Raw genomic sequence first — 16,242 nt, forward strand, 5'->3', positions numbered from 1 at the left:
TATATAAATGTGGTGATTTAAAAAAAAAAACAAACTAACGATACTTTATGTCAGTAAAACAAAAACGTGTATTTCCATTTTAGCTTTTATCCTATTTACATAGGTAATAGGTACTATATAAATGTTACTCTTTTAAGGATAGACACATTTAGGCACAGATACCAATACAGATACTTAAACTTACGTCAAGACATGAGTTGGTCGTAATAATGCTAGATTTATTATTGTTTTGTCATCTATTTGCCATCTCATCGCAAAAGATGAATCAATCATGTTTATCGTTAAAGGTTTAGCTACCTCTAGGTAGCACGGAATACACCACATAGGTAGTAAATAAATAACTACGTTATTGTCGTACTAACCATTGTTTAAGGTCCAGATAAACTACCTATTGAAAAACTATATATATAAACAATATATCCACTAGACACTTCACTATGATTACCACTGTTTCACTTGCGAACTATTACTATGGATACCTACTACACTAGACACGTGCAAATCTTAACAGATAACTACTTAAAAAGTTTATAGATTGGTTTTAATATTTGATTGACTTGTTTGTTGATTTGCTTTTGTGTTCTCCTTGGACGATTAATGTAATCTGCAAGGACGTTGCCAAAGCCCGACGCCGCTGCTGACACTACATTCTGAAAAGGTCGAGCAGGTTGTTGAAATGATCCTTGTCCGTAATAAGGCTGGTTGACGGGTTGTCCATAGCCTCCAATGAATGGTGCTCCTTGATTGGCGCCGCCGAACTGGTGGTGTTGTGGGCGCTGGCCGTGGTGGCCATGGTGCCCGTGTTGCGACTGGGACACGCCCACCTGCAGGGGGTAGGCGCCAAACGACGGTTGCGGGTACGGCGCTACTGGCACGGGAGCCACTCCACACCCGAAGAAGTAATTCATTACTGGTGCTGACACATACGTATAATCTTGAAACCCGAATGTTCGTCCGTATCCACTCCCACATGGTCCTGTGTTCTGGGGCCTTCGTCTATGCTTGCGATGTCGTCGCTCCAAGTCCTCGGTGTTTTCCAAATCTTTAGTTTCTTCAATCTCTCCCCTTATATTAGTAATGTATATGTAGAGCAGGAGCAAAACAAGTGTTGTAGTTTTCTACAAAAAACAAAGGGGTCTCTGATTAGTTCGATTTGAGTGCTACAACTTTAAGGTACCTACTGTACTATATGCCGGAATAGTAGGTAGGTAGGTACATGAACCCGGGAGTTTATGATTTAAGCTTCAAAATAAGAGAACCATAAACTACATTGTATTTTCCTATAATAACATTCTCATGACTTTTATACCTAACTATTATTGATCTTTCGAAATTTCAGTCGCAGTCGCATTGCGCTATAATACTTGTACGTAATGTGATTTTGGCGAGCGCAAGGCCTTCAGGAAATAATTATTTATTAGTAGGTATACGATTGTAACATTCTGCAAAATCATTATGTATTTATTTACAGAACATAAAATATTTTTAGCCATTTTCAGCGAGTAAAATACTGACTGCCCATACCGTACACATAATCTACTGAGGGTGAACATGTTTTTGGGATATTACCGGAATCAGGGAAAAAAGGTAGGTACAGTCAGCAACAAAAATATGAATACAGCCAAAGTGCAAAAAATATGTATAGGTACACGACCTTAATGTTCAGGAAAAAAGGTCCTGTATACGTATTTTTGGCACTAAAACGTACCTACTTATGTATATTTTTGTTGCTGGCTGTACTTCTTCGTGACAAATACGGCATAGGTTTATATTTATTTGTATAATTCATTATGAAAAAAAATATTACCTACATCGCAGAATCAGGTACACGAGTGAGTAAGTATTAAAGAAAATTAATTTCTGTATTTTGAAAAATAATTTATGCCTGAAATTCATGCAAAATCAAGTCAAATGGTACCTAACAATAGTTAAGCACTGCACTAAAATATTATAAACATACCAAAAATTTAAATGTTTCCTAATGTTTTGCATTGCGCTAGCGAAGTAATACGGAATGGAGTGCACTCATTTCCAGCACCATAACGGAACTTTTGGAAAAAGGAAGGTGTATAATATAAAATATGGAGCAAAGTGGCGGCTATACAACCAATGTTATGTTAATTCGATATTCATTTGTGTTTTCTTTTCTTTAATATGCCCTCTAACTGTAATATTGAATAGTCTACGTTTGCCTTAGTTAGTAGGTAAATAAGTTCATGTTCAAAAAACTCTTACCATTTTTTGCAGTCGACTGTATTCCGTAGAGGTTTCAACTCGACTGGTTGCTGCTGGGCCAATTTGGGAGATTCCAAAGTTAAAAGTGAAAGTGTGTTACAGATCCTCTAAGTAACAATAAAACGATATCGCAACAGATGACAAATAAGTAGCTATTCATTAAGATTGCCCATGCATGGGAGTTGCTTTATTGAGCAATGTTACTTATTAGGTGATTCCGACCTTACTTACCATGCCGTTTGTTATCTATTGTCCGTTGTACTATAGAACGTCACTAATCTTAAAAGTACCCAGTATTATGTATACAGTGCACCTTGTAAACTGGTAAATTACAAATAATTACTACAGACCGTTTGTAAAAAAAAGTCATTTTTTAATTTTAATTTTTTACATGTTTGGTGCCTACAAATAAAGAACATAAACTACCTACTAGTACTAAATTAAGACTTAAGCATGAAGAAATAACGTCAATAAACATTAACGAGTCGTTTGAACTTAGGTACTTACATATAAATACTGTTGACATTACCACAAAAAACTTGAACATCACACGACTTTGTTATAAGTAGCTGAGTTATCAAGAAAGCTCTATAAAATTATGGTAACGTTTACTGTAACGGCATAGGTACCTATTATCATGGATGTTGTAAATATTTAAAAATGTACATATATATTATTTTACTTTAATCAGGGTCGTCGTCATTGAAATCTATGTGGAGGACTATTTGTAGATAATATAGACATAGGTTATATACAGGTGAGATATATACATACTATCCTTTAGAAATAATTTAAGTAGGTACTTTTTGTTCGTTATTCCCGAAAAACGCGTGGCGCCGAAAAATAACTCGGTTTGTTTCTAAAATTATTTGATAAACTTGCAATTAAGTAATGAAAGGCTTCTTGCGAAACCAAAAGTTTCGTTATACCTACGTCGCCTACGCAGCATATTATTCAATATGTGGTAATAGTAAAGGACACCTGCGCACTATGTGAGACGGATGAAGTCACAGAAGTAGGTGAAGATGTTAAATTAAGTAGATACACTCTTAACTATTTTTACTCCTTATCATGGGCGCCAGGATGAGGGTGTTAGGGGGTGGACTTGCACCTTCTGGCGTAAAAAAAATTGGACTAGACTAAGATACAGAATGAAATCTATGAATGCACCTCCCTATGTGCAGATGAAAGATGCAATGCCCCCTCTGAAACTAATCCAGACGACGCCCATGCTTCTTATTGATAAACGCGTGGATAAATTGGATTGTCAACTTTGTTTACATGGATACATCTTTCAAAAATATTTAAGGTACCTACCGTGAAACCGTCCAATTTTATCGACTTTTGACAAATTTTCTTCATTTTTATGTGCAAATACAATCTATCTAATCATAGAATCGTGTTGCAATATATAAATAGTCCTTATTTTCAAAGAATTTCGAGCAATTTAATATTTTCATGGCGGCCAAAATACCTTCACTTTCGTCCATATTTTCCCAAGCTCATTATTTTACAAACTATAGCTCTTAAGGGCAACACACACAGAAAGCGTGCGCGGGTCGGGTCGTGTCCGCCGCGTGAGCCGCGCGGTTCGTTGTATTCACACAGACAGCGGGTCGGACCCGCGACGGGCCCGCGGCGGCTATCAATGTTGCCAGTTTAGAGATTTAATCCCTAGAAGTGACGACTTTTGCTTAAATCTTAGCGACCGCAAAAAAGTTTTGACGACAGAAATGGTTTAGGTATCTGGCGACTTTTGGAGTACAAATTAAAACAGTTCTAGAACCAATAATAGACACGACATTTTTGTCAACTCGACACAGAATTATACAGTGCCGCGAGATATATGTGGAAAACGACAAACGCGCTTGCGCACCAAGGTCAAACTTTATTTACTTACTTAATTAAATCCAATTTATGTAATGATGGGCGATGGATGAAATTTTTAAAAGTGGCTGATTTTTTTTTATAGACAGGAATAAGCTTATACTAGTCAATGGAAAAATAACAGATTTTTCTGTAGTACCTACCAATTAATTAAAAAAATAAAATAAATAAATTTTATTCTCGCCTAAATGAACTAGCTACTGCGCATGAATACGGTTTTTAGGGTTCCGAAGCCAAAATGGCAAAAACGGAACCCTTATAGTTTCGCCATGTCTGTCTGTCTGTCCGTCCGCGGCTTTGCTCAGGGACTATCAATGCTTCAAAGCTGTAATTTTACAAAGATATACTTATTATGAAAACTATCCCAACAAAATGGTACAATGAAAAATTAAAAAAAAATTTTTTTGGGTACCTCCCATAGAAAAAAACCCTTACTTTAGTAAGGGTTTTTTTCTCTCATCCAACCCTATAGTGTAGGGTCTTTTAAATTAAAAGTATTAGGGGGTTACTAAGACGATTTTTCGATTCAGTATTTTTTTTGCGAAATATTCAAATTTAAAGTAAACATTTTCATTAAAAACGAGTTTTAGGGGTTTTTAACTTAAGCTTTAGGGATAAATATTTTTGAGAGTTGGTAACACTGCGCTTGGCTCGCGCTGTTTGTGACGACGGGCGACGGGCGCGGGCCCGCGCACGACCCGCGCCCGCGTTCTGTGTGAAGGCGTCCATATACCGCCATGCAAATACGCCCGTCGCGGGCCCGCGCACGACCCGCGCCCGCTCTCTATGTGTGTTGCCCTTTAGAGCATTAATGTGTAAGGATCACAAGGTTTTGGTTAAAAACATTAAGACTAATAAAAAATAATAGATTTTTCTAGAAAGAAGTGGGCAACTTTACCCGTTAATTTTCATTTTTTTTATACAAACAAGTTTGTATGTGTTAGGGTTGCCAAAACCTGCATAATAATGTGTGAACATTAAAAATTATTTTCACCTCAGCACCTCAAACAGGCAGGTTTTTCTATGAGAAATCAGTGAGCAAAATGCATTTTGCTCACTCCGTGAGGCTTTTTAATTATTATTTTTCTATAAATATTTGAACTTTACTTTGATCTGTCATTTCACTTCAACACGAAAAAAAGCGAGAGATAGGTTCAAATATGTTGATTACAATCTTAAATTAAATTTTTGATATTAACAAAATGTCAAAACAAAATTTTCCCGATCTTTTAATAAAGTATGCAACCTCGTTGCACGAAAGCCGCTTCTCTTGTTTTTTTTTTTTTTAAATTTCCGTATACTGCCTCTACAGTTAAAATAAATATTTGTTAAATTGAATACATTTTTAACAAGTCTATTTATGTTCATGTAATAGAAATCTTAATAAAATTCACATTTAAAGGTTTAATAACATTTATAATAAATTATACGTTTATTTTCAACCTTTTTAATGACCCCAAGAGGAGGCTTTTTGCAGATTAAAAAAATAAGTGTGACATTAGGACAAGAAGTTCTAAGTTCAAATTAAAATGCATGTTATGAGTATAAGATTTGTACCGGACATTTTTTTATGGTTTAAAATGTGATTATTGTATTTGTTACTTAATAATCGAATTATATTTTAAAAAAATGAGTTTGTTTTGTAAACAGGTAGGGATATGTGGTTTTATTCTTATGTTACATTTAAATTAAGTTCTCGCTGCTGAGGTGAAAAATTGTATGTGTCACACGAGACCAAAGTTTTTTTGCATCTCGTGTATTTGAATCCCTTGCTGGTCTCAGGATTCAAAATCAACACTCGCAACAAAAAACAACTTTGCTCTCTTGTTGCACAAATAACTATTAAGCGGTATTTTTTTTTATATAGTAGGTACTCATGTACAATTACAAAACTTTTACTTGGTACAAAACGTAGTAGATATTCTTTATAACAAATTATTAAGCATCGGGTACCTACTCTATTATCAATAAATGAAAACGAAACTTAGATGTTAAAAGTAAAAAGATTATATGCTAAGTATTTTTACTGAAACTATTGTTCCTTAGAATTTGACGTTTGACATTGAGATTACTATATGTGATTTCTGTCAATATAGGTTCAGTCAGTAATATCTGAAGCAATTGTTTAATTATTGGAAAGTCATAAAAAGTGATAATAGTTTAAGTATTCATAATATTTTGATCATAAGTACCTACTCTTAGCAAATGTGAATGAAAAAGTAACAACAACCTTAGTACATATTTATGAGCGGGCAATATTGGCAGATAGGAAGTCCTACAGTTGCGGTTAAAAAATATATTTCAGGGTACCTCCCATAGACGTTAAGAGGGTTCTTCGTAAAGTTCTTCGTAACAGCTACGGAACCCTGTCTTGGGCGTGTCCAACAAGCTCTTGGCTAGTATTTTATTAATAAGTTTTTTGTTAAAAATATTTTTTTATACGACCTTTTTTACTGACCGTACTTTTTGTTCACTGTACTTGCGTTGTCATCCAAACTACATTTTCGTACTAATTTCAAGTCGATGCCATTAACCGATGTGGAGTTCCGTCCTACAGAGACGATCCTGGCCGGACTACTAGGATGTCACTACCAAATTATTGTATTGTCACCAGATTTACATAAGTAAACCAAATTACAAGTCAATCCACCCACTAGAAGTGGGTCAAATTCAACTTGCATGATTTGATCCGCACATGACATACATGGGTAAGTACCTAAATACAAAATAGCTTGTAAAAAGTACGGCAGCAGATATGTATAACGAATTTAAAAGCAAGAATACTTATTACAGCTAATTAGGTTTAACTACTCAATTAATATTTTTCGCATATTAGTGCCACGGAACTCTACACGACGCATGGCTTTACACGCACTTGGACTCTTTTCCTTTGAACTTTACTTTCGTTTTGAAATTTATAATAATAAGTGTCTCTTACCTTCCATCTTCATTGACAGATACGACGCTCCCACTGATAGCGCTTATATCCACTTTTTCTGCCTTCTTCATATTTAGATAAATCTGAAACAAATACATAAAGATTAAGTACATAAGTACCTTATTATTATGACATGCTTATGTGTAAATACCATCGCTCGTACTGAGTAATCTTAGATTAAATTATTACATTCGATATAAGTTATTGAAATGAAATTATTTATTAAACAATACGTTTAAAATAATTTGTTTATACCAAAGAGCTTATTTAGTAGATTTGGATGCAATTCATTGAGCACAGAAATCGATCTAGATCTAGAGTCATCTGGGCAGCGAAGCTCGGTCGACACAGTGTGTATTTATAAAGTCCATGAGCAAATAAAACTCATTCTTAATGCAGCCGTGGATGCTGCATCGTTAGTGGGCAGACGCAATGAGAACTAGAAGCGGGCTTCAGCGTTACCTATCGTTGTTTTATCTACAAAATGGAATCACTTAGTCTTGTCAGCGTCGGGTCTAGCATTGTTTTAGTGAGGTGGGATTGAGGAAATTTCCACTTATCTCACTCATTCAGAACACGTTCGTACTAAGATGAGGGCAGTCTAAAGGAAATAAACCGCGTTTAATGAGGCCTAATGTGCTTCCGTACCTTTTTTATCTGTGTGTCGCGCATGAGCAAGAATTGCCACACCGTTAATAAAGATGGGCTCTCGTTGTCGGACTATGTCTTAGATTTTTAATTAAATGAAGTGTTAGCTAGTCACACTTAAATTATACGCTTACACCTATTTAACGTGCGCAAATTAAGAAGGTACTTAAGTCTGGAAGTTGCTGTTCTAGCTTTTTCAGCATAAAATATTTAAAAAAATATTGTTCCGTTTGCGAACAATACTTACGTTAATCGCTCGATCGCAAAATTGGCGGGGGCACTGCTAGCTGGACCCTACGTGCAGGCTATGGGTAAAGATTCTAGCGGTAATTTCTTTCGCTAATGCATGTCGCTACTTATTTACCTATTTATTGTTAAAAGAAGACCTAGGGTTTAAAAATTTTCATAATATAAGTAGATTTGCTGTTGACTAGGTACCTCAGTTGGCAAAAACGGAACCCTAATTTTTCTTTGTTGTCGTAGTCCTACTAATATTATAAATGTGAAAGTTTGTGAGTGAGTGAGTGAGTGAGTATGTTTGTTACTTTTTCACGCTGAAACGGCTGGACAGATTTGGATGAAATTTGGCGAAAAGTTAGTTTATAACCTGGTTTAAAACATAGGATACTTTTTATCCCGATATTCCCACGGGATAGGGATAAAATCTCGAAATAATAACCGCTGGGCTTAGAGTCATGAAATTTGGTAACGAGGTAGTTGGACGTCTGGAATAACACATAAGCGACTAATTGACCCGATATTCCCACGGGATACCTAGGGATAAAATCTTGAAATAACAACCACTGGGCCTAGAGCCATGAAAATTGGTATGTAGGTAGCTGGACCTCTGAAATAACACATAGGCTATTTTTTACTCCGATATTCCCACGGGATAGGGATAAAATCTTATAATAATAACCGCTGAGCTGACAGTCATGAAATTTAATATGTAGGTAGTTGGACGTCTGGAATAACACATAGGCAACATTTTGGCCCGATATTCCTACGGGATAGGGATAAAATGTCGAAATAATAACCGCTGGGCTTAGAGTCATGAAATTTGGTATGAAGGTAGCTGGACGTCTAGAATAACACAAGCGACTTTTTGACCCGATATTCCCACAGGATACCTAGGGATAAAATCTTGACATGACAACCACTGGGCTTAGAGCCATGAAATTCGGTATCTAGGTAGCTGGATCTATGGAATAACACATAGGCTACTTTTTATCCCGATATTCCCACGGGATAGGGATTAAATCTCGAAATAATAACCGCTGGGCTTAGAGTCATGAAATTTGGTATGTAGGTAGCTGGACGTCTAGAATAACACATAAGCAACTTTTTACCCAATATTCCCACGGGATACTTAGGGATAATATCTCGAAATAACAACCACTGGGCTTAGAGCCATGAAATTTGGTATGTAGGTAGCTGGACCTCTGGAATAACACATAGGCTACTTTTTATTCCGAAATTCTTACGGGATAGTTTTGTAACTAAGGGACCCCATACATCCCTATATTATTATTATTATTATTTTGTATTTATTTCTTTAATTGTATACTGCAGTTTTTAAGTATTTTATTTTGAAAAAATGACTTTCTGCCAAGTTTCTTGCGGCGCATTCTTCTTGGTAATGATGGTCTTTCCGAAAGCGCGGGTAGTTTAAAAATAACGTGTAAAAGTGCCCATTGCGGCATATTTACCTACTGAATGAATGAATTTGATTTTTTTATTTGAATTTGGATTGGGATTTTTTTATTTATTTCAGCACTGGGTTTTAGGGTCTTGAATTTTGTACAGTCATTCACAACACAACCTCAATGAAGACCACGATATAAATTTTGAAAATTTCCAGGGGAATTTTGTAAAATCCCGAAAATTTGAATTGGAACTACCAGACCGAAAAGTTTACGCGTGCGAAGCCGCGGGTAAAAGCTAGTAATACTATATATTCAAAGATTTACTATTATTATAAGCTCGATAGTAATTGTATCTGTTTGTCATCTTTCCTATTTCCTGCTTTAAACCGCTGAACCGATTTATATGAATAGTACTGTAATATAATTACTTGTAGTATGGATGGATAGTATCGATAAGTAAAAATATCGATTAGTGTCTAGTTATATATAATATTTGCAGGGCAAAAGGTAGTATTAAACAGATTAGAGCCATAAGCGACGAGGGTTGGATTCAAGTATTTATTGCATCAGGAATCACGTTAACATCCACTCACTCACGTTAACATCCTCATCAACATTACGTACCTACTAAATAGATTTGATGTCCAATTAGGTAAGTAGGCATTCACTCACCTTCGGCATCAATATAAAAAACTAGTTATAATGTGGTATATTTATATTCAGTACGGTACCTAGAGGTAGTAAACGAAAAAAATTTAATACCTGCCTATACCATAAATCATAAATCCTTATCAATGAATTCCATCGATTCTCTCAGTTTTTCACATGGCAAACATGTACTTTTTGTTAAACATGTTAGTTCAATGAAATAAATACATAGGTAGCATATTTAATGCGAGTTGTAGCATCAGAACCAGAACAAGTTGAAAAGTTTTAGTCCGATGTAGTACCATCCCGAGTCAGTTAAGAAAAAGTTTGTAATCTAGTTCTAACTACTTACCTACCTTTAAATTTTTAATAACAAAATAGGCTAATAGTAGTAATAAATAATAAAACTTTCTTGTTGATTTTGGTACGGAAATATAGTTTGAATGACTCTACAAGTAGAGCCACCAAAACTACGGTAAGCAAAACAAAACTTAAATTAAAAAACCGGCCAAGAGCGTGTCGGGCGCACCCAGGATAGGGTTCCGTAGCCGTTACGAAAATAACAAATAATATTTTTCTAATCATTTCGTATTGTGTGCGTACGAATCTTACAAGTTTATGTATATTTTAAAGGTACTATTAGACTACTATTTACTCTTAAACTACTAATAATTCTCAAACAATCTTAGCTGCTATAATTTTCCTTGTAAATTTGATATATTTACTACCATTCTGAATTTTTTCAAATTTTTGCACCAAACTGTAGATTTTAGAGGGGGGGGGGACGCTCGATTTTAATGTAAATTTGCACTAAAATTGAATATTACGCTAACATATCACTAAATAGAAAAATTGACTGAAAAACCCCCCAACGGTTTTAAAAGACCTATCCAACGATACCCCACACTATAGAGTTAGTCGACAAAAAATATCACCCCCACTTTACGTCTACGGGAGGTACCCTAAAAAAATACTTGAACTGTCTCCGAGATGCCCTGGCTCATTTGAAGGTATTGTATTATTTCTGCACACAAACAGGTTACCTACTATCTTTTGTCTGCCTATATTATATCTATGGTTAAAACCATCTCTACTTAGATGAATGATTGGTCTCGCGCGCTCGCTCGACTAGATACCTACCACCGGCGTAGGTACTTGTCAAATGCGGCAACAAATAGTACGCAGAGTTCGTCGTACGTACCCGAGCCCGAGGCGAGTCAGTCGCGCGTGGTCCGTGGTCGCGCGCGTTGCAAACTGTGCGTAAGGTGCATGTACCGAATGTTTTGTTAAATTTTAGTCATAAATCGAAGTAAAATGCCAGTTTGTGCAGTGAAACTGTGTAAAAATAATATACTACAAGAAATAAGAAGGACACTGAGATCACATACCATCAGTAAATATCGTATAATTTCGAAATTACAAAATAAAATAACTGAACCCTAAACGCCATTCTCTGTTGCCGCGTACACAAGAATCAAATTCCCCGTGGTTGAGATTTTAATAAATTGAATTTTATTGTTATCATCATTAAAGGGTGATAAATTTTAATAACTTATTTTATTTAAGTATCTAACGTAATTATTATATAATTATACATAACCTAGTTCTATATTATTTAATGTTTATCTTTGTGATATATTATTATACACTGAAGGTGTATAAATTGTTACCCGACACTATTTAATTAAGGGGAACGATTCGAGGCGGTCTTTTTTTATAATATAAAAATATTATTTAAGTTAGCTAGTAGATTTATTATTTAGTATTTAGTAGTATCTTAGGTATATGATTGTATTTTCTATAAGTTTATATTCTTAAATAAATTACTTATTAAATTAAGGGGTGAATGTGTCTTAAAATTTTTAATGGTTTTCGTCTTACCATTCAAAAAACCCAATCAGCTGATTTAATTAGGTATTATGGTAAACGAAAAAAAAATTTTTTTTCGTTTGTCTACCCATTTTCCTGAAATGTTAACTTTTTACCCGACTGCCCGAAGGAGGGTTATATTTTCAAGGGTTATATTTTTTATTTTTCTTAATAGACGACAGAATAATTTACTTTCCCAATAATTCAGGTAAAAGTGGAGCAGCTGGCAACACATTTCGTCACGCACACTAGCATCCTTGCAAATTAATTACCTTACACCGTTCTTACGCACACTACAATATTGAGTAGCCGCATTCACGAACCTTTTGTTTTTAGGTAGCGCGGTATCTAGTCGAGCGAGCGCGCGAGACCAATAATCATTCATCTAAGCATCTTCTATATTAATAATTTCGTACCGGTCTACGGTAGACTCGAACGAAATGCACATCAAATTGAAGAGCGTAAAAAATTAGCCAATCCGAGTCGACAACTTGTAGGCGGAAAGTTCGGATTATCGAGTATTTTCAATATAAACTTGAATAAATTACTAAGTATATACCTAATGGCGTTGCGAAGTAAACATGTCAATGTCATCACATCAAAGTGGCGTTAGTGTCACGTCATCACGTGTCACAGGTGTCAAGGGTTCGTATTTCGTTCTCCATTGTGACGTCTTAAAGGCCCCACACACGGTACGATTCGTTGATTTTCATCATATCGATCGTACAGACGAATCGTACCGCTGGATAGAGATAAACGAATTCTTCGTAGATGAAGTCGCGCGCGGGCAACAGCTAGTTAGTGCATAATTATTATTTACTTTTTAAGTGTCTTTTTGGCGGCGTTTTTTTATTTTTGCTGGCGTTGATTTGTGTCGGGTGATTTTTAAATTTTTAATTCAAGTAAGTTTTTTTATTTCATGATTTTTAAACTGATATATTATTTTTTCAAAAGTGTATTAGTGTGTTGGATATCCTTGCTGCAGCATCAGCTCATTGTGTTGCCACCATTGCATTGTATGTAGAATCAAATACTGATCAAAAGGAATCAGACGCGACATATTATCTGCTATTATTTTTTCAAGAGTATACTGGTGTGCTGGATAGTCTAGCTGCAGCATTAACTCGTCGTGTTGCCACCACTGCATTGTATTTAGAATCAATTACTGATCAAAACGAATCCAAACACGACATATGTGCTATTATTTTTTATAAAGTGTACTAGTGTGCTGGATATCCTGGCTGCAGCACCAGCTCATCGTGTTGCCACCATTGCATTGTATGTAGAATCAAATACTGATCAAAAGGAATCAAACACGACCTATCTGCTATTATTTTTTCAAGAGTATACTGGTGCGCTGGATATCCTGGCTGCAGCATCAGCTCGTCGTGTTGCCACCACTGCATTGTATGTAGAATCAATTACTGAACAAAACGAATCCAAACACGACATATGTGCTATTATTTTTTATAAAGTGTACCAGTGTGCTGGATATCCTGGCTGCAGCATCAGCTCATCGTGTTGCCACCATTGCATTGTATGAAGAATCAAATGCTGATAGAAACGAATCCAAACACGATATATCTTGTATGGTTTTTTCAAGAGTATACTGGTGTTCTGGATATCCTGTCTGCAGCATCAGGCCGAGAATTCCATAATCTTGCGTAGTTATTTAGCATACATAGGTGTTTCAAATTTTAGGTCCCAAATATGTTTGAAAGTAAAGTTAATACCCATTATGCGTCTAAGATTCCTACCGCCGCGAACAAAAGAGCTGATGATCTTGAAACGGCTAAACCGATTTGGATAAAACATATCTAAGATCCATCGCTGGAAAACCTGCTTTCAAATAAAGAAAAACCGCATTCAAATTGGTCCACCCGTTTAGGAGCTACGGTGCCACACACAGACACACATAGCGGTCAAACTTATAACACCCCTGTTTTTGCATCGTGGGTTAATAAAATATACCTAAACTTGGAAGATTCCGTATAAAATACGAATTCCTTAGAAAAATATTACTTAATTTTTTCGTAATGGCTACCCTAATATAGGCGTGTCCGACGCGCTCTTGGCCGGTTTTATTAACTACTCTGACACTAAGTAGGCATTTAGTTGTGTTGTTCTTCACCTAGATTGCTCTTTTCCGGATCGGTGCGTTTATATTTGCATTAGCGACTTACATTGTGTTTTAGTTAAAGCCCGTGTCAACAAGGATACCCGTGTATTCCACCTACATACAATTTACTGTTTAAACGAGTGATTAACATGCATAGAAAACTGTTGGAGGACACAGTTTTGCTGAGTTTTATAACTTAAATATTTGACGGCCGGATAAAAACGGATAGCTGCATGGTCAGTGTCCCTAAAGCTAGAGATTTCGGGTAGACAGGTATTATTAATGATAATGATTAATTATAAATGTTGGTATCCTAGGTAGTCATGGCTACTATACATCATGAATAATGGTACATACGATGAGTCCATGTCATTTTCAAGCTAATTCTTTTACTGCTCCGCTCCAGGCGACTACAGCTTTTTAGGAAGTCTGCTTGGCTCTTATTTTATATTCTTGCGTCGTTCTTTAATCATCGATCATTAAAAAATTACTCACTGCCATATTGTGATATCATTTGATACTATATGAACTTAGTACCTGGGCAACCGAGTTTTGGGACTAATATAATTTTCGGTTTTTCCAATACAAGCCAGGTAGATTTCTGTTCGCACCAAAAAGTTAAATACTACTGAAATGATTATAGTAAAATGATTGTTTATATTTTCTCGTAGTCGTACTAAAAATATAATTTTCACCTTAACACTCCTAGCAATACAGCCTCGGACTTTCTCACTTTTACTTATTCGTATTAGCACAGTTAACTATGGTTATAATAATAAGTTTAACTTGTACAACTGACTACAGTTACAGAAATTTACAGCCAAATAACTGTTATTGGTTTTTTTTTAGGGACTATAAAATGCAAAAACGGAACCTTATAGTTTCGCCATGTCTGTTCGTCCGTCCGCGACTTTTCTCAGGGACTATCAATGCTAGAAAGCTGTAACTTTGTACGGATATATATGTAAACTATGCCGACAAAATGGTACATTAAAAAGTTCAAAGAAATATTTTTTAGTGTACCTCCCGTAGACGTAAATAGGGGTGATTGGTACGATGTTTTTTTTTCGATATCTTTTAAATTTTCAAAACTTTTCCATTCAGCGACCTTGCGAAATATTCAACTTTAAAGTGCACTCGACTTCCTCCCCCCCCCCTCTAAAATCTGCAACCGGTGGGTGGAAGTTTAACGATGCAAACTAGTAGGTACGTATATCAAACTTTCAATTAAAACTATAAAACTAAGTTTGCTTGAAATTATTAGTAGTAAGGTAAATAAGCCTAATATAAATCATACAAAATTGGAAGAAATAAAAATCGAAATCTTTTCAAATTTACCAATTTTTCGTAATAGCTACGGAACCCTATTTCGGGCGTGTCCGACGCGCTCTTGGCCGGTTTTAATACAAGCTTTTTTGCTGACTGTACTTTTGTCGACTTTATGCTTTGTCACCCAAACTACATTCGCAAACCAAATTTCAAGCCGACGCCATTAACCGTTGAAGAGTTCCGTCCTGCGGGGACGATCCTGGCCGGACTACCCGGATGAAAGTGAATCTGACTACTGGAAGTTGGTCGAATTTAACTTGCAAGATTTGACTACGGACAGACAGACAGACAAAGGGACAGGTGGAAAAAAGTATTAATACTTTTACCTACTAAGTACATATCAGTGAAACTTATCAAATATTTTAAGAGTGTTCTAGTAGAACTTATTTAATTATTTCTTCCGTACCCCAGAAGAAAGTCAGTGAAATATTGTTATTTTTAGGGTTCCGTGTAACAAGGCTTATTAAGCCTTGTTGATCTTCTACCTCTTCCTCAAATTCATGTTTCGGTTCGTTTAAAAATTCAATTCAAAATTTCAATTTTCGATTTTCCACTGTACTTTCCTATTCAGCATATTGTTTTTATGTCAAAATTAATTCTTAGCTCAGCAGCCGTTCTATCGAGATATGTTTTAAGTCTCACATTATCTTATAACTTTGACGTTCAAGTACCTCATTCGTGCTTTTATATCCAGTTTTATATAACACTTGAATCCTGTTTTACTTAATCCTCTAAGGGACCTTGAAGGCACTTGGGCCTTCTATCTTACTTTTAAAATAAACATCCTCGAGCATCATCCCTGTCTTTACCTTCTACTTTCCTCATCACTGTCGCTTGCATCGTGACATTCATACCCAAAGGGTGCCAACGGTACCCTATTACTGAGACAGCTGTCACAGAGCTCTATTCTCTTGAGTCGTTAT

At 35.7% G+C, this 16,242-nt stretch overlaps 2 protein-coding genes across 3 annotated transcripts in view; both read right to left on the bottom strand.

The window, feature by feature from the left end:
• Positions 1 to 16,242, bottom strand: part of LOC141432517 (proton-coupled amino acid transporter-like protein acs) — a 38,343-nt gene that overhangs the window by 5,212 nt on the left and 16,889 nt on the right. The window contains exon 2 of one of the 2 annotated variants that reach the window (XM_074094122.1): positions 7,061 to 7,143. The exons of the other annotated variant lie outside the window; for it this stretch is intronic. Within the exon in view, the coding sequence (XP_073950223.1) occupies positions 7,061 to 7,143 (83 nt within the window). The remainder of the gene's footprint in view (positions 1 to 7,060; positions 7,144 to 16,242) is intronic. 2 annotated transcript variants of the gene reach the window in all.
• On the bottom strand, positions 41 to 2,561 carry LOC141439193 (uncharacterized). Its single transcript, XM_074103373.1, has 2 exons — positions 2,236 to 2,561; positions 41 to 1,118 (listed from the first exon to the last, which is right to left on the bottom strand). Exons 1-2 carry the CDS (start codon positions 2,236 to 2,238, stop codon positions 516 to 518), a joined length of 606 nt encoding a protein of 201 aa, XP_073959474.1. The 5' UTR covers positions 2,239 to 2,561; the 3' UTR covers positions 41 to 515.

Source organism: Choristoneura fumiferana, chromosome Z (genome assembly GCF_025370935.1).
Source record: "Choristoneura fumiferana chromosome Z, NRCan_CFum_1, whole genome shotgun sequence".
In the NCBI taxonomy this organism is placed as follows: Eukaryota; Metazoa; Arthropoda; class Insecta; order Lepidoptera; family Tortricidae; genus Choristoneura; species Choristoneura fumiferana.